Consider the following 20,264-nt stretch of genomic DNA (forward strand, 5'->3'; position numbering starts at 1 on the left):
TGAGGCAGGTGGGTCCAGACCGCAACCAAAGGAGAATGCCACATTTTCGAGAGGCACTGGCACAGTGGCTACACTGTCCTTGGATGGCTTTGGATGCCTGGCGACCCAGTGTGTCAGGGGTGGACTGTTCTTTGTGGTGAGCCAAAGCACAGACAGATCGGCTGATGCGCTTGGTTCACTTGTCCCTTGTTGTCCTTGAGGACAATGACTGGCCAATTGTCTGACTTTTAAACACTTTGAAATAATGCTGTACCTGTACTTCAGTTAAATGCTATGCTAGAATCTGTGTGCATGGGTCTGTACGCCTACATAATAAATCAATGCACGTAAAGTAGCTTCATGCTGAAGTACTAGTTATCTTGCTTCTAGCGTGTGTTTTGAAAGGTCACTGTTGTTGGTCGTGTTTGTGTTTGCTTGTGTGCCGCTCATACGTTTAAGTGATTTTAAGTTATATCCCTGACGATTGAATCAACGAATGATCACCTCACCTGTCTGCTCTGAGTCGCATGCTGGAAGCAGTGGCAGTTTAAATATTAATATCCACATCTGACAGTGATGCGATTGTGGGTGACAGACACCTTTGGCTGAGCTGCAGGCTCCCAATAATCTCCCTACGTTAAGAGGGGCTGTCACTGGTAGGCATGTGGGCCATTGCAAACAGGGATTAGCACGCATGCACGCACTCAGTCACTCACTCACTCTACTTGGCATTCGTGAAGATATTTTTCACTTGCCTGTCACTGCCTGCATCCCTCCTCTTCCTCCAGCTCAACCCAAATCATCTGTCATGCAGTACCTGCGATTAGTCATCGCGTCTGAGAGCTCACCAATGACACTGGAATTGGTGAGCTCTCTCTGGAATTTTATATAAATCCTGCACTCTTTGAAGCATTACTGCTTTGTATTGTTCCACTGTTAAAACCCCAGATCGAGAGAAGAGGTTGAAGTGGGGGATTTGAAGAGTCCTCTTCAAATCCCCTCAAATCCCCTTGTGACAAGAACTTGTGACTCTTGACAAATATCCAGCCATGTCAGGTTGCCACTCGATCCATGTCATGTCGGTCTTTGTCCTTCCAGTAAATAAAAGGACACAACATAGCAGGGTTCGAATTGTCAGCTCAACTCTGTAGCCTTAGGCCTCATTCACACCTAAGACACACTTGTGTCCTGTGTCTTCTGTGTGTCATGGCTGCTTCAATGCATTTCCAAAGGGAGTCACATGGTTTGATGACACAAACTTGTTGCATGGCTGTCTTCTGCAAACTTCTTACAAACATTGGGACTGGGCGCACGGGTGACTGTTTCATGTAATCAATTCCCAACAGATCTCCAAACCTGTTGTTTTGGGGAGCGCTGGTTTCAGTTCATTCAACCTCCTCTTGTGTGTTGGCTAGTGAGGTGCACCCTAGGAGACATTTATATTTCATTGCGCAACAGTACCGCACGCAGAGAACAGCTGATATACAAGCTCACGGATGCGACTGTTGTGAGCGTAGAGGTCTGCATGCGCGACACCATCGCGGGACGAAGCATAAATGATACTTGATGGCTTGTTGGCTGCAGTTGCGTGTGCACTCCCGTGCAGCCTTGCACAAACAGGCTCTGCTGCCGTGATCATGAGCGCACCTCCCGTTCTTATGACAGCGACTGGAGTTGTGATTTTGAGTACAACTGCCTTGCTATTATATTGTTCACACACAACAGAAACCAATGGATTATATATTTCAAGAGTGAGAGATCACAATACAAATCCTAACGATTCTTCCTCCACACTGGTAGAAAAACAGCATCTGAAAGTTTGACGGAGCATTTTTTTATGCGAGTGCAGTGGTGCAGGTGGTGTTCTTGTACTGCTGGCCTGCGCACGCATGCTGGTGCTTATCAGTGTTAAGGCGTCTATACCAGGGGTGTCAAACTGGTGATGACGTCGTCTTGTGCGGCCCGCCTGCCTCAAGGAAAAAAATAAAAATAAAATAAAAACGTTTTATAGCTAAAATATAGGCTAATAAGTAAGGCTGCATGATATATCGAACATGTACCTTCATCAGAGTGGAGAATATAAGTATAAATCAAGTTGAGCAAAGCCACTCTTCTCTGCCCCTCTCTAACAGACACAGTTAACGATCGCTTGTTAAGTGCCTGCCAGACAGACAATCAGATGAAATGAAGGCAGGTGTAGAGTAGAGTGTAGACTAGTGAACTGAACATGTTCTCTTTATATCAAGTACTTCATACCAGCCCCTTATGAAACTACTTTCATTTTCCATCCTGAATGGCAGTAACTAGCATACAATGAGAACTGAGAAGATCTCCACAAAGGTTTACTCATCAAAACTGATTATAAAACTGTAACCATCAAAGCATGCACTCAACATATAATGGTTATGTGACCATGGCATGTGCATAATATAAAATCTTATACGTTTTATCTGATATTGATTAATATGGGGGGTGGGTTCAATGAATCGATTATTAATCGGCAGAGCTGTCGACTATTGTCAACATATTCCCCAATTTCCACTGAGATTATGGGGTGAATGAATGTGGCCAGACCCATCTTCTCTTTCTGTCATAGTGACATTGTCCTGCATAAGATCATGTCCAAATCAGGTTCTCGAATCTCCAGTAGCCTCTTTAGTTTTTTGAAGATTTTTTGAGTGGTGCAACCACTCCCTTACGGAGCTATGTGTGTGGCTGGCTGGGTCTGAGCACTATGTGTGTGGCTTGCTGGCTGGCTGGGTCTGACCACTATGTGTGTGGCTGGCTGGCTGGCTGGGTCTGAGCACTATGTGTGTGGCTTGCTGGCTGGCTGGGTCTGAGCATACATAGATAGATAGATATAGATAGATAGATATTATAGCAGTGACTGACTGAGACATCGAGCGTGCGTGCACAACTGGTTGTGGCCCCCATCAAGTGACCTTTTGACCAATGCGGCCCTCGCCCCAAGTTGAGTTCGACACCCCTGGTCTATACTGTATTGTACAGTAGCATTAAAGTTTTGGAAAGATAATTTCAGTATCTCCGGCAGATGCTGTGATTGCAATGTGTTCAGAAATATCAAACTGAAAAAGTAAATCCAATGACTGCTGTAATGGTTCAGGTATCTGTGTTTGAGTAGTCATACTGTGTAATGTTTTCAATTAAACAAATATATCTTTGATATAATCTTTCACCTGAATATTTTTCATTAATGTATTTATATATGCCCTTTCTGAGAATGTTGTTGCATTCCAAAATATCCTCTTTGCTAGGACCATAACATGCTAAAACCACTAGCGTGTGACTTTAAACGTCTCTAACTTGATGATAATTTGCCATTTCCCTGTAAGCCATTATCAAAGCCATTAGATTGTTTTGAACCTGATCACAGGGGATTTATTCTTTGCGCTAACGGCCGCGCCACCAGGCACCCCACACACACTTTTGCCTGTGACTATTATCCACTGGTGCTGTCATACTTGCTTTGGCAAACTGAAACCCTATACTCTGGTAAAGGCTTGTTGTTCATTAGACTGTTTGTTTGCTGTTTTCACTCTGAAAGTAATTGGATTCTGGCTTATTTGTTCATAGTATACATATACAGTAGGTTTTCCATCTTGCTTTTTAAGATGATGACTACACAGTACTTGCGTCATTTAGTTTGATGTTGTAAACTTCCAGAAGTTTTGCCTACAGTAAAAAAAAAAAGTCATAGTCTTACATATGTACCAGTACCAGTCGTACACTTTGGAATGATGGTCCTGGAGAGAAGAGAGTGCTTTATGCTGAAGTGTCTCACACACACACACACACACACACACACACACACACACACACACACACACACACACACACACACTAGAGCTATTCCCATATAGACTGAAGAATCCTATACCGTGCAAGGTCTGCAACTGTAGAAATAAAGAAAGCAATTTTGATACTTACCGAAACAAAGGCAGTTTTAGAACTTTGACAGAAATGGTATTTTATATTGAACAGATCTGTAGAGAGTAAATAAGATATAAATAAAAAAGTGTATTTTACGCGAAAGGTGGGGTTCTGAGATGTTTCCCGCCACAGACAGGGGCGGCCTTAAGGATTGGGAGGCCCCGTTCATAATGTCATAATTTTAATTATGAATAATTATTAAAGCCCCCCTTTTTGTGTTTTCTTAAAAAAAAAAAAAATCTGTGTGTATTATCGGACTTCAAAGCATGAACAGCATACACAGCCAAGTAGAAAATACACAAAAGCAGCTTGCTTGATTAATTTCTTTTTACTTTAACAGTTTCCGTGCTTTGAATGGATTACTCCAGGTTATTGTCGCTGCCATATCGGACATACGCGCCTTTTGTTTTATGTGTTTAATCCGCCGTAATGTAAACAAAAAAAGAAAATCCGTCATCGCCGCGGAGAAAGAGAGAAGATGCATCTGTTTTGAGATGAAACCGGAAATCGTCACATGCTGTGGGCTGCTAGGGCTTCTGGGAAATTGAGGCCAATGTAAACGAATGGGGTTCAACGCCTCATGGAGGAGGGTCCTGTGCTGCGTCTTCCGGGTGTACCAAGATGGCGGGTGGTACGATCGTTCATAACAGACAGAGGAAGCTTTTTTCGCTCGATTTTCGCGGATTAAAAGCCCAAATAATTCAGCGTATGCTCTAAAGGTAATACAACAATCTCGGCAGTGAAGGGGGGTTGATTAAAAGTCTGATAAATCGTTTTCCGCAGTCAAACTGTTAAGGTATAACTGAACTGGAAGGCAGCATAGGCTATACAATGATGCAATCGCAACTCTCAGCGCTGCTAGTGCAGTGAGTGCACACACTGGGAAGTGGGAACGATTACAACCAAACAACAGGTCAACTTGACATGACAGGTCAACGTGACATGACAGGTCAAGTACCTGCAGTGATTATTAGCTGCTGCCAACTAGTGGTAAGTGGACGTACAGTATGAGGCTGAATAATTGACAAGGCTGATTGGAAGGCTGCGATGCAATGCAATATTACTACTACTACAACTACTACTACTATTTTTTTTTTTTTACAAAAAAACAAATTGATTGAAACATATAAGGCCACCACTGGCCACAGATGATCGTCTTTCTGTCTATGGGAATTGCACCGGGCCTGGCAGAGCATTAGAGAGGACTCGCTGGATCAGAGCTAGTATCTGTCACTGGTTCCCTGTATGTCTTGACAGCAAGCCAACAAGAGTGTTGTCCCTGTTCCTTTATTAGTTTATGCTGTCATCTTTCTGTCCCCTTCGTCTGCCAGGCGAGACATATTGTCTGCGTCAGATACAAATAAGCACGGATGTCAGCAGAGATACATTTCACGCCTCAAAACAGCTGCTGAAACGCAGCATAGGCTCTCTTGGCTGTTTTAATTGGTTGCGGCCCCAGTATTTTGTGATTTTATAAGTAGAGCTCTTTTCTGAACACTCCCGACAGGACCCGAGACTTGTACGAGTTGGATCAGTGTTTTTTCATAACCACTCAGAGCCGGGTCGTAGTCGGCTGTCTATCATTATGTGTAATACCGGAATGGATCTGAGAAGATCCGTACTACTGTGTGACCGTGTGTGTGCCTGTGACACGCTGCACTGGTGTAAGAGAAACGCAATGAAGTTCTTTTTAACCTGTGTGATGTTTTAGGCTGGTTTAGGATAAGCGCAACACATATATACAATAATTGAGCTACGCAATGCATGCATAGCGTGCCATACTGCAAGGCAAGCCAGCTGCCACTGCCTGCCAGGCTGATTTAAGTATTCCTCATCGGGACTTTACAATCTCTGAAATAATCGGAGCTCAGAACTAAATTTCATCAGTCGTTATACATTGCAATGAGCGAGTTGTTACAAAAACTTTGTCCCGATAGGGAAGAATTTAAGTTGAACATTTAAGAAAGACTTACCTGAGTTGACCAACTGTGTGTGTTTAACCTGTGCAAGAAATATTAAAGAAATATTATGTATCCACGCTTGATGATTCACACAGTTCACCACAGTACGCATAGCCTATATACATAATCAACCGTTCATACATAATCTTCTTACTTGAATGACTTCCAGATGCATAGCCTGAAACATTGCTCAGCCTTGTTGGTTTCTCTAATATTTACACCACACGGTGTAGCTTGTAGACTATAGCGTACTTTATTTTCTATCGCCATCAACACAGTTGGGTGGTACAGCACGTGACCAGCAGCTAGGTATTCTGACAAGCATGAGACATGTACATTATATTACATCGTCTATTAATTTAAAGTCTGGACGGAACATTTTATCTTGTCTGTCACGGTGGCACACACACACACACACACACACGGTTTGGTTTTTATCATCACTGACTCTCCCTCCCTCTCTGGGTCTTTTCTACTATAGTTTGCAATATCCTGTGTAGAGTCCCTATCTGTGCTTCTCTGGTGGACTCTAATCTGGTGACACACACACACACACACACACACACACACACACACACACACACACACACACACACACACACACACACACACACACACACTAAGCCATAGTCGGGGTGATTTGGCTAGTGTGTAACAGGAGGATTGGGGGGTACATTCTCCCAAGTACAAATTAGACTGCAATCTCCACCAGACCCAGAACATGATAGTGGAGGACATGGGGAGCCACAAGGAATGACAGTGGTGATTTCCTCATTTGGAAAGGCAAGCTCGGCCATAAGTTAACGGCTCCGAGTAGCTCAACGAGGGGGGAGGGAGGGAGGGAGGGAGGGAGGGAAAGAGGGAGGGAGGGAGGGAGGGACTCCGCTGTGTTTTATTAGAATATTCTGGATTATAACTGCAGGGCAAATAGGGAGTCACTCTTCTACATCACCACAACTAATACTGTATAATTCTCTGTCCCCTCCACCTGCCATGTCCACTTCAAGCATGGTTTATATACCCTGTCGCATGCCAGTGTCGCTTGTCATCAAGAACAGATTGAAAAACTGCTCTTGTCAGCAAGTAACACCATTGTGAAATTCAGAATTACACACACTGTCCTTTCTACGTATGTCCTCTTATCCTCCATGTTCTCACCTTTCCTCCAGCCACTCTTCTTTTGTCTTTGTCTTTTATGTATTTTCTCCTTAACCCATTTAGACCGTACGACGTGTGGGAATGTCATAACTAATCCAACCGCCGTGTTGCTAGGACTAGTCAGGGTTCCTGCAGGTCCTTAAATCTTAAAATAAAAAATCGTGAATTTGTCTTAAATTTGACCAAATCTGACCGTAGGTAAGGCTCATGGGGAAATGAAAGCCATAAACATTCTGTGCATAATAATTGTATTAGTTTATAATATTCGACAATGAGAGACCGCTAATAATAAAAGTGTTATGTCTAGAAGCCGCAGCGAGCAGCATTAGAATTAAGGGCATTTGTTTGTTGTTCTCGGCTCCGCCCGTTTTGTCAGTAGGCTAAGGTATGCGTATATGCTGTGGGTGGGCAAAAGAATAGTTTATAAACAAATCAAGCACTCCCTTTCTCCTGCCCGTGATGTGTGTCTGCGCTGCACTGCCCTGCATGCAGCAGTGCGCACAGAACACAGTAAACGGACACGACGCGGTGGTGTCTGTTCATGGTGTGGTGGTGTAGCCTACTCGTGGACTTTTATTTTAAAGTTTTAGATGAAGACACTTTGCTTGCATGGCGATACGGCCGTGCATGATTCTGCATCGATGCGTTGGCTGTTGATTTTCCTCTGAAGAAAATGTTGCAACAGTCTGTTATGCTATATGATATCTGGTTATGAACGCATCATAACAGACTGTTGCCTTTACAGATGTTCCGATACTGGTATCGGGTACTCGGCCGATACTAGCCTAAAGTACTCGTACTCGGGTATCGGAAACGGGCCCGATACTTTGAGACGAGTACTACAACATCATTGACACTAGGCTGAATGATCAATGCATCGGGAGCAAGTCTGACCCAACATGGCAGCAAAATGAGCAAAGCGCCCAAAACAGCTGATCTACAAGAATAAATTACAACTGACAAGTGTAGAACGGAGATCCATCGGCATCTATGTTTATATTCAGCGGAATCAGCGGGTGTCATAATTAATTAATTAACATTTTGATAGTTATAGTTGTCTTTTCTAGTCATAGCACATTAAAAGTATTTAATTCATTTATATCAGACCACCAGGTCCAAAAATGAAGTGTAGATTTGTGTCTGTGTATATTCAGCGGGCAGCATAATTAGATTAATAAATGAGCATTAATTACCGGTAACCTACGTTGTGACATAGGTGTTTTTTTTGCCTCAAGCATAATGAAAGAAAGGCATCTATAGGCATTTTTCTTTAAAAACGATGATAATACTAGAGTGTGTTTAAATAGAACAAAATGTTTTATTGCTAATAAGAAAAATAAATAACATTTTGGAATTTGATATTTTTCTAAATCATTTCAGGCTATTATTATTGTGGTAATTCAACATTACAGTATCATTAGAAGTACAAGGCATGACAATGAAATTAACTGTCTGGGACAGATCGAGTGACTTTGAACGGCTGAGAGTTATAAAGTCATTATGTCGTAAAAACATTTTCAAGTCTCTTCATTTGTGATTTACAACAGCGTCCGCGCACAGTGCACCACTCTCCTCTCCGTAGTAAAACAATACTCAGTATAGTATTTTGGGCATTCCTATTACTTTATATCTGTAGGCTATATTTGTATTGTATTGATTTAAGATAAGCTATCTTAAATCCATCTTTGCCCACTACTAGTATTTGTTACCTTCAGGTGTGCTAATACAGATTAATACATTTCAAAATATATATTTATATATTTTTATGTATACGTATATATTTGTATTATCAGTTATCAATATCGTTGAGAAGCAGGACGTTATTAATATAGGTTAAAAAAATAAAACAATATTGTGCATCTCCAATTCTGAGTAATGGTGATGGGCCACGGTGGTCTGCTGGCCCAAGTGAGTTGCGAGCCACTGCTTTCTTTTCGCCCGCCCACCCACAAGGTGTGCACATGCACGCACTACAGTGGGGGGGACACGCGACAGGCCAACAGCACACACACCAAAGCCCCTCTCTATCCTGATTGGATGAAGGCTGGGCCACCTAGCCAAAAACTAAACCTAAAAAAAAACTAAAGGTTTTTTGACCCCCAGGGGTTAACTGGGGACAGGGAGAAACTCCTTATATGGTCAGCACACTCTATAGTAGGGAGGATTATCACAACAAAACAAAAAAAGTGATATTTGAATTAAGTGAAATCACTGAATTCATTTTTATTCACTCCTCTTCTCTCTCTTCTCAGGTATAAGTTGATTCGTCGAAGGGTCATCTGGCTGATAGGCCAGTGGATCTCTGTCAAGTTTAAATCTGACCTTCGCCCTTTACTCTACGAGGTCATCCTCAGCCTCATGCAGGACCCTGACCTGGTGGTAAGATAGACATTATCACACACACACACACACACACACACACACACACACACACACACACACACACACGCACACATGCAACCCCCCCCCCCCCCCCCCCCGGAACCCCCACACAGAGTTGCAACACTCACTTCACACGGGTGTGATTTCTTTTTTTACTGTACCGAACCGAAACCGTGGCCCCCATACCGAGGTTCGAACCGAACCGTGGGCTAACTGAACCGTTGCACCCCTACTTCACATGGGTGTGATTTTTATAATAGAAAATAAACATGCATACATACATTGCTGCATTATTTATAAGAAATGTATGGCCGCCTGCCAAATGCCCTCGTCAATAAATGAGATCAAATAAGCTTGAGACTCTACAGCCCTCACTACTTGGTTTTACTATCTTTGCGTACTAGAAGCGCCTGGTTGTCTGTGATCTGTCTGAATGGCATCATAACCTTTATTTACAATCCACCAGCCCTGCAGAAGGCATCAGAAATGCACCCATGGCATTCATTGCATTTCAACACGGCTGTTTGACACGGCCGGAATGCTAAACAGGTGCTCAGGGAAGATGAGTTTCTAAATTCACTTCTGAATGCAATGACTCAGAAACACCTGTTTTATTCGCAGAACATCGCATCACCTGGATGAGTTTGAAATCGAGTTCTGAAAGTTGAGACGAGAGAGTATCATCTTACAATAAAAGCACCAAGTCTCTGAGTGTACGTACATGTGTACGTCTGTAATCCAAGTAACTCAAGAACTGTTCGGCCCACCGACTTCAAATTCGACACACGCGTTCCACACCACCACAGGGAGTGCAGTGCAGTGCCCGGCCTTCAGTCGGTCGGATACATGGTAGAAAAGGCTCTAGTCAGGTTAGACCTAGCCTCGGAAACCCAGAAGTTTTTATTTCCAGGGAGGAAAAAAAAGTCTGGGTCCGAGTCCACTTCAATTTGGCATAGAGTAGCGCAAACGTCGATCACTGTCTGCACCTTTGTTAAATTGACGCACACACGCACACCCGTACACACACACACACACACACACACACACACCCTCACACACACATACACACACACACACACACACACACACACACACACACACACACACACACACACACACACACTCCTCTCTCTCTGTCGCTCTTAATTAGTCTCATGTGCAACAGCTGTGACGCGTCTATCCAGCATGTGTCAAACATAAACACATTATTTATTTATTTTAAACACCCCATCGCGCATCAGCTAACTTGCCGATATTGCTTAATTCTTAAACATGTGCTGGACATGATCAGCAGGGGAAAGAGGAAGGTGCTGGAGCAATCTGTGTTATTCTAAAACCGATTTAATAAACATGGTTAATATGACATTCAGAGCATGCCAACACATTACACAGCATAAGAGAGGTGAGGGAGCAATCGGTGTAAATGTATGACAGCTATAATTTCAACTAGAAAAGGCGCAATTTAAAAAAATTGCAAAGTGTGGTTGCCGCAGTCGCTTACATAGGCCCCTCCCACTAATATTGTCAGCCAATTACAATGTCACACAACCAACAACAGCCTACTTAGCTACTACAAACGTTCCAGTTGCCGGAGCAGACTGCCATATCCGCCGTTGCTTAAAGTCCCTATTGATTGCCATGGCAACCCCAGCCTACACTGCCGAATTCCCAACACTTGCCATTGGATTACTTAGTCAGTTCCCTTTTCACAGTCAGTTTGCACTCTTTATCCACGCATTCTCCTCAGACGTTTCCGCACTATTTCCCACTTTCCTGGGGGTCTTTATGTGTGTAAAATGTGGTTTCCGTCTTACACAAACCCATTGAAAATTAATGGAATATTTTACGTCATAGTGTCTGCGCAAATAGGCATAGTGTCTATTTTATGTCATGATAAGAGTGCCCCTCACTTCACACAGGTGTGATTTTTACTGTAGTTCCAACCAGATTTCCATTTGGCACAACACACCCTTGGACACAAATCCTCTGCAATAAATACACCAGGTTTGAAGTAGTTTGGTCAGACTGTGCTTGAGTTACAGTATGTCGGAGGAGTGAAGTGATTCTGTGTATTGATAGATACTGTAGATGTCTAGGGAAATGATTTATGTTCAAGAAGGAGTGAGATTGCTCTATCAATCACATTTTGCTTTCCAGGGTGGGGGGACATGAGTAAAAGGACCATTATGTGAATATGGTACTCGTTTGTGGAACTTGCTGGTTTCTACTTTTGTGGTAATATAAACTTGGGTAATATTCTCTCTCTCTCGCTCTCGCTCTCGCTCTCGCTCTCGCTCTCGCTCTCGCTCTCGCTCTCTCTCTCTCTCAACTTTTCATTAAGCATAATATGTGTGTGGAAAGGGGTGTGACCTAAAATGTGATGTAATATGCATCACCGTGAAATGTTGTGCAATAACATGGTATTTCATGCAAATGCGAACTGTACGGTAATTTTGACAGTTGCATGGATGCAACATAGTGCGTTTATATGTCTGGACAGGCATGTTGTAGACAGGCATGTTGTAGGTGTTGTGTGTGGTGAGATGGACAGGCATGTTGTAGGTGTTGTGCGTGGTGAGATGGACAGGCATGTTGTACTGTAGGTGTTGTGCGTGGTGAGATGGACATGCATGTTGTAGGTGTTGTGTGTGGTGAGATGGACATGCATGTTGTAGGTGTTGTGTGTGGTGAGATGGACATGCATGTTGTAGGTGTTGTGCGTGGTGAGATGGACAGGCATGTTGTAGGTGTTGTGTGTGGTGAGATGGACAGGCATGTTGTAGGTGTTGTGCGTGGTGAGATGGACAGGCATGTTGTAGGTGTTGTGCGTGGTGAGATGGACAGGCATGTTGTAGGTGTTGTGCGTGGTGAGATGGACAGGCATGTTGTGCTGTAGGTGTTGTGTGTGGTGAGATGGACAGGCATGTTGTGCGTGTTGTGTGTGGTGAGATGGACAGGCATGTTGTAGGTGTTGTGCGTGGTGAGATGGACAGGCATGTTGTAGGTGTTGTGCGTGGTGAGATGGACAGGCATGTTGTAGGTGTTGTGCGTGGTGAGATGGACAGGCATGTTGTAGGTGTTGTGCATGGTGAGATGGACAGGCATGTTGTAGGTGTTGTGCGTGGTGAGATGGACAGGCATGTTGTAGGTGTTGTGCGTGGTGAGATGGACAGGCATGTTGTAGGTGTTGTGCGTGGTGAGATGGACATGCATGTTGTAGGTGTTGTGCGTGGTGAGATGGACAGGCATGTTGTAGGTGTTGTGCGTGGTGAGATGGACAGGCATGTTGTAGGTGTTGTGTGTGGTGAGATGGACATGCATGTTGTAGGTGTTGTGTGTGGTGAGATGGACAGGCATGTTGTAGGTGTTGTGTGTGGTGAGATGGACATGCATGTTGTAGGTGTTGTGCGTGGTGAGATGGACATGCATGTTGTAGGTGTTGTGCGTGGTGAGATGGACAGGCATGTTGTACTGTAGGTGTTGTGTGTGGTGAGATGGACATGCATGTTGTAGGTGTTGTGCGTGGTGAGATGGACAGGCATGTTGTAGGTGTTGTGCGTGGTGAGATGGACAGGCATGTTGTAGGTGTTGTGTGTGGTGAGATGGACATGCATGTTGTAGGTGTTGTGTGTGGTGAGATGGACAGGCATGTTGTAGGTGTTGTGTGTGGTGAGATGGACATGCATGTTGTAGGTGTTGTGCGTGGTGAGATGGACATGCATGTTGTAGGTGTTGTGCGTGGTGAGATGGACAGGCATGTTGTACTGTAGGTGTTGTGTGTGGTGAGATGGACATGCATGTTGTAGGTGTTGTGCGTGGTGAGATGGACAGGCATGTTGTAGGTGTTGTGTGTGGTGAGATGGACATGCATGTTGTAGGTGTTGTGCGTGGTGAGATGGACAGGCATGTTGTAGGTGTTGTGTGTGGTGAGATGGACAGGCATGTTGTAGGTGTTGTGCGTGGTGAGATGGACAGGCATGTTGTAGGTGTTGTGTGTGGTGAGATGGACAGGCATGTTGTAGGTGTTGTGTGTGGTGAGATGGACATGCATGTTGTAGGTGTTGTGCGTGGTGAGATGGACAGGCATGTTGTAGGTGTTGTGCGTGGTGAGATGGACATGCATGTTGTAGGTGTTGTGCGTGGTGAGATGGACATGCATGTTGTAGGTGTTGTGCGTGGTGAGATGGACATGCATGTTGTAGGTGTTGTGCGTGGTGAGATGGACATGCATGTTGTAGGTGTTGTGCGTGGTGAGATGGACATGCATGTTGTAGGTGTTGTGCGTGGTGAGATGGACATGCATGTTGTAGGTGTTGTGCGTGGTGAGATGGACATGCATGAACTTGTAGGTGTTGTGCGTGGTGAGATGGACAGGCATGTTGTAGTTGTTGTGCGTGGTGAGATGGACATGCATGTTGTAGGTGTTGTGCGTGGTGAGATGGACAGGCATGTTGTAGGTGTTGTGCGTGGTGAGATGGACAGGCATGTTGTAGGTGTTGTGCGTGGTGAGATGGACAGGCATGTTGTAGTTGTTGTGCGTGGTGAGATGGACAGGCATGTTGTAGGTGTTGTGCATGGTGAGATGGACATGCATGTTGTAGGTGTTGTGCGTGGTGAGATGGACATGCATGTTGTAGGTGTTGTGTGTGGTGAGATGGACATGCATGTTGTAGGTGTTGTGCGTGGTGAGATGGACATGCATGTTGTAGGTGTTGTGCGTGGTGAGATGGACAGGCATGTTGTAGGTGTTGTGCGTGGTGAGATGGACAGGCATGTTGTAGGTGTTGTGCGTGGTGAGATGGACAGGCATGTTGTACTGTAGTTGTTGTGCGTGGTGAGATGTGTGCAAACGGTGTGGTTTGGTAGGAGAAGGCAGACAGAGGAGGACGTATAAACGGGGGTGCACAGCTTTAATTAGTGTGGCAAGATGCATTTGAAATCTTTTTCTTTTTGTTCTTTTAAATCCCCCTCTAGACACATTTTAATCTACGGTATGTAAATGTATTAAAGTATCACAGGTGTTTGGTGAATGTTAACAGTGGAAAAGTACTGTACTTGCTCTACACTTTTCTAAACTAACTGGCACCTACTGACAGCCAGTGGTATGCGCTTTCTCTAAGATGAAAACTTTTTCTTCTGCCATGTTGAAAAGGCAAGCTGCATTGCTAAACATAGCCTGCTGAAGTTTTTGATAAGCCTTGTTGATTCTTAAATGATTATATCTTGAGAAAACTGACAGTGACACTTTTGTGCATCATCACAATTTTTGTATGAACTGTTCTCTGGGTGGTTCTAAGCCAGTGCCTTATCACACTTGAGGAATGAAACTCTGTGTATAAGGATAGGAGGATAACGCTTTATTAATCCCCCAAGGGGGGAATTCAGGCTGTCTCAGCAGCACAGCATTATATGAGTGCATAGTAGACAATAAAAATATATCCAATAAACTCATACAATAATGTGCAGATGCACCAAAGACAATATACACTTGCATGCATGCACACAGTACATGCTCACAAATACACCCAGCCACACACACACTGTATACATAAACAGTACCCCGAGGCTTACAGCAATAAACTATGCTCACTTCCAACCATGTAAACACCTAGTGTACTTAGTAAAACATGCCACATAATGGTTTTTGTGTGTGAGGGGTGGCAGTGAATGACATTTCTAATCAAAGCTTACCTAAACCCTATATAATACAGGACATTGCTGTGCAATGTGGTGTGAGCTTGTTGTACATTTAAATTTACAATTTTGTTAATTTGTGCCTACCGTACTGTATATGAACTTGAACCATGCTGAGTGGACTATACTAGTAGACTAGTAGAAACATGCCACTTGGAATGCTGTTTCCTTTCAAATATTTAATTTGATACTGCCTGAAAATGGTCACAGTTGAGTAAACGGTCTAATGCCCACCTGATCGTCTCAGAGACTGTGTCAACGTAGAGAACAAAGTAAATGACCCGCACACCGTCTGCACTTACAGTCTTGCACAATAAGAACCCTTTTATTTAAGCAATGTTTCGGTCAGATAGACTTTCTTCAGGCATCTGCTGATATGATTCTTTGGACAAATGGAATATACATTACAGTAATTAATTGATTGAATCAGTTGAACTGTTCTCGCTTTTTATTGTCCCCCCAATTTTCAATTCAGGCATTTAGCAAATGCTCTTATGCAGCTCATCTGTACCATATCAGAGCAAATGGCATGAGTCTTATGGCAGGTTATGTACATTAAAACACCACCGTCGGATAACTCTACACAGCAAAATCCTGAGTGTTAATTTAAGTCAGACATTTTAGATACCATTTACGGTTCGGTTTGTACATTTTCAGAGTAAATGAACACTCAGGATTGTAAGGTACATAGCATTTCTGTTGGCTTAGATAGCATTTGACACAGACTTATAGCATGTTATGTAGACAGCACTATAATTGTATTGTATATAGTCATAGCACGCCATAGTACATATGTATAGCATAGTAGTGAATATGTATAGTTTATTATGTATAGTGTATGTATAGTTTCATCATATAGATATTCCACTGTTACCTTCTTATCTTACGCATGTTTCATGATAAATGCTTTTATGTGATGTATTCCCATGCTTTTGTTCTTGCCTAAATGTAAGTCGCTCTGGATTAAGAGCGTCTGCTAAATGCCTAAATTGTAAATTGTAAATTGTAAATTGTAAATTGTAAGGTGAATCTCATGGAATTATGAGATCATTCTTTACACGTGGTGTCAATCACTTGAGTCTTGAACTGGCCTTGAACTTGACTTTATTAAGACTATTTGGTTTGAAGTGATCGTTGTAGACCAGGGTGCAGGAGAATGAGGACAACTACATCATTAAGGACAGATTCATAGGGGGGTAATTCAGAAATAAATTATGGCTGCTGTATGGGCCGCTCGCCAGACATTTTGACGAGGAGGTAGGAAGGGACAGAAGATGGAAAATGGGAAAATAGCCTATGACGTACAGGAGTATCCATCAGAGAGTAAGTGACAGAAGTCCAACTGAAGCAGCATGCCATATTAGTACAATAAGATTTTGTGTCACATGAAAACGCAAGCAGTTTGAGGGAGATGGAGAAAAGGCGGGAGCTCTGCAATACCGAGATAGATAGAATGTGTGATCATTCTTTGCAGCGTAATTACGTATGACTAAGGTGCTATTTACACGAGGATGGTGTTCATATAAAACGTCAAAATAAAGTATCGTTTGCTGCTGTCATTTAGACGAGGACCGTGTTCTCAGGAGGTGAAAACGCAACGAAGTGAAACCGCCTCCCAGAGTGGAAATCTTTGAGAACGCCGTTTCCTATGGTCTCCATATAAACAGGCAAAACGGTGAATCCGCAAAACTTATGACATCATGGCTCACGTTGGCTCACAGCGCATATGTTTATTACATTGATGCAGAGCAATATCATTATGATATAATGGAGTTCCTGAACAAGCCTCCCTCCTCTCCTACAAAGTGATGCTCATCAGCGATGTTGAATGTAAAACCATGATGTAAATAAAAAGCCTTGTGATAGACGGCAGCCGCGGCAGCAGCGTTTATTTAATAAATATATATCATCCCGTGGCGCGCCCAGAGCAGTGTTGCGCCGCTTGCGTCTTCTTCTTATACGTGGGTGAGCATAATAGCACATTATATCATAACGTGTGCGTTCTCGTGTAAAGGGTAAGAAAAAATGAGAACGCAACGGGACTTTGACGTGTTATATGGAGATGGTCGCCGTCTAAAAGAGGCCTCAGTTGGTTGGTTGATAGCTGCATTTTTGTCATGATGTAAAACTGACTTCAAAACTTGTTCCAGTGCCCCTGCTTGAGAGTGATAGAAACAGCAAGACATTTGTAAAATACAAAGTAAAACGACTGATATATGGAAGCCAAAGCCCAATGGACAAACTGTGCATAAAGACTAAGAACTAAAGTAACCAATGGAAAGTGTTGAAGAATGGGTATTAAGCAGCGAGAGGAAGAAGGTGAGGAAGAAGAGGAGGAGGAGGAAAAATATTATATTATATATTATATATATATATATTATATTATATTAAATTAACAATTGAGCCTGATAGCATTATGGGTCCAAGGACTTACAATGGTAAGCTATCATTCTGCTATTATGTCTTTCTATAAGACTCAATCAGAAAAAGGGTATGAGGGCATGACCCTGCACACGCACGCACACACACACACGCACGCACGCATACACACAAACAGCTTATTCCCTTAGTTACTAGTTGGCCTGGCTGTAATTTAGTTCTCTCTTATCACTTGTCATTAGACTTGATTTCCTCCCTGAGCTCAGCTCTTCTCCGTATGACACAAATTCTCTCTCTCTGTCACTCTCACACACACACACACACACACACACACACACACACACACACACACACACACACACACACACACACACACACACACACAGCTGTGTTCAAAGAGGTCACATTGGATTATTACTCTGAAATATTGCTTGTGTGGTTGATATTTCACATAGTAATGTTTAATAATGCATAATTATGTTGGTGCTATAGAACTTAAGAATTCCGTTTACACATGTACCGGTACTCAAAAACACGAAGCACAAATATTTTCTCCTCTTCACTGTTTTAATGTTCAAGTCAGCTTAAGTGTACATATTGCCATAAGCTTGCATTGTGCTTTTCCATGGACTGTATGTTTTTCTCTTCTTTTCATAGGTTCGGATTGAGACAGCCACAACCCTTAAGCTCAATATCCTTGCAATATCTAATGTGTTTGTGTGAACTTTAAATAGGACATTTTGTTGTATCGATGCCTGTCTTCTTAATTTATTTTAAATTACATATGCATTATTTTGCCATTGCCATTTTCTGACAGGCAGCGACTGACACGCCTATAGTTGTGTTATCCCGATTGATCCCAGGAGCACCTTTTTACTATTTTCATATTTTGTATACCTGCACATCTCCTGAGCACCTGGTTGCTTCCTTGCCTCTGCCTACACCTGGATTGTGTTGATCTATTCAGGGGTCTATTCAAGACTCCTGAATAGACTAGAGTCCTGAGTGCAATGAGCCAAAAACAAACTTGTAACATTTGCACAGATGTGCGTTTAACTCATTATCCTCTCCACCCCAGTAATACTATTTAGCCTGTTAAAATCGGGAAAGCATCTGTGTGATTTTAGATTCTGGCTATTCAAAAATACCAGATATACAAGCTCACACCGTGTCTCTTCTGGGGGTCAATGGCACAACAAATTTTCAGAAAGGGGTCCGCGGGCTAATGTATGACAATTTGGGTGTCCTTGACAGTAACTTACTCTGTGCTGTTCACCTTACTCTCAGTTTTACATTGTCCTTAACAACACTCACCAGTGGATGACTTTGAGTTCAGGACGGAACAATTCCTACCGGTGAGTACACATATCGGTCATGGCAACAATAGAGGCATTATGCATGACGACTCATGAAATGAAAGAAGGAATTATGATTATCTTCACATATATATTTTACTTCAAGTTTCATTTCATCCTACTACTTGCACACGCACACCCTTACGCTCCCACCCACCGTCTAACTTAACCCCCTTTGTTTGGCTGTGTGCAGTACCTAGAATCTATCTTCGGGCTGCTGTTCCAGCTGCTGCAGCAGGTGACTGAGTGTGACACCAAGATGCAGGTGCTGCATGTCATCTCCTGTGTCATCGAGAGAGTCAACATTCAGGTGAGAGACCTGCACCCATCATGCCCCGGAAAACACCTATACTTTTAATTTTATATAACAGCCAGTCCTTTGAGGTGAAGTCAGATCTAAAATAATTGTTTTAGATAAGTCTGGGTTGATACAACTGCACTTGCGGAGAACACATTAACCAGTTCACAACATCGGTCACAGTGTACTAGCCCCTGATGGCCCAAACCATGGCTGTGATGTCTGCTCTCATTTATTGTGACGCAATTCCTCTCTCGGCCCTAGCAATGCCATTGTGTCCATGTTTCTTCTCACCTGCATCCAATTAACTCAACAGCCAACTATTTTATTTAATTTCGTATCAATCATCACTGCCAACCATGGCTGTGATGTCTGCTCTCATTTATTGTGACGCAATTCCTCTCTCAGCCCTAGCAATGCTATTGTGTCCATGTTTCTTCTCAACTGCATCCAATTAACTCAACAGCCAACTATTTTATTTCATTTCTTATCAATTTGACCAATTTGACCAATTCAATTCAAACTTATTCCAGACACACAGGCGGTCCATAGAGTACATACAAATCATCGACATAACAAACCTGGATGTTTGGAGCTCATATATATATATGAGGACGTGAGGCAACAGCAGACAGAATGTGGTGCGATAAAGGCCTAGTGCATAGCTGAAGATGTTGGCAGAAAAGTATTATTCGATTTATTTCCTTCTTTTAATATGCTGTGTGATTAATCTTGATTAATTTAACATTTACAGCTGCTGGTTTAAAACTTAAAAAATATTTGCAACTTCCATGCTGTCACTTTCTTCACTTCGGTTGCAGACACACACAATTTACAATTTAGGCATTTAGTAGACGCTCTTAATCCAGAGCGATTTACATTAAGCAAGAACAAAAAGCATGGCAATACATCATATACACAAAGTAGTTATCATGAATGTAAACTAAGAACGGAACAGTGGAATATCTATAAAATGAAACTATGCATATACTGTTTATACTGTATATACTATGTTTACATAAAATGCTATAAGTCTACATAAACTGTAATCTAAGTCTACATAGTCGAATGCTGTCGAAGTTACATAAGTTGAGCCTTTGCATGCGC

General features: G+C 42.8%; 1 protein-coding gene across 1 annotated transcript in view; it reads left to right on the forward strand.

Annotated features, from left to right (window-relative positions):
* Positions 1-20,264, forward strand: part of ipo11 (importin 11) — a 196,512-nt gene that overhangs the window by 61,069 nt on the left and 115,179 nt on the right. Inside the window, exons 16-19 of the mRNA XM_083785031.1 lie at positions 9,302-9,428; positions 18,162-18,195; positions 18,819-18,859; positions 19,053-19,169. Coding sequence (XP_083641157.1) covers positions 9,302-9,428; positions 18,162-18,195; positions 18,819-18,859; positions 19,053-19,169 — 319 coding nt within the window. The remainder of the gene's footprint in view (positions 1-9,301; positions 9,429-18,161; positions 18,196-18,818; positions 18,860-19,052; positions 19,170-20,264) is intronic.

Source organism: Protomyctophum parallelum, assembly GCF_964188405.1.
Source record: "Protomyctophum parallelum genome assembly, chromosome: 15".
In the NCBI taxonomy this organism is placed as follows: domain Eukaryota; kingdom Metazoa; phylum Chordata; class Actinopteri; order Myctophiformes; family Myctophidae; genus Protomyctophum; species Protomyctophum parallelum.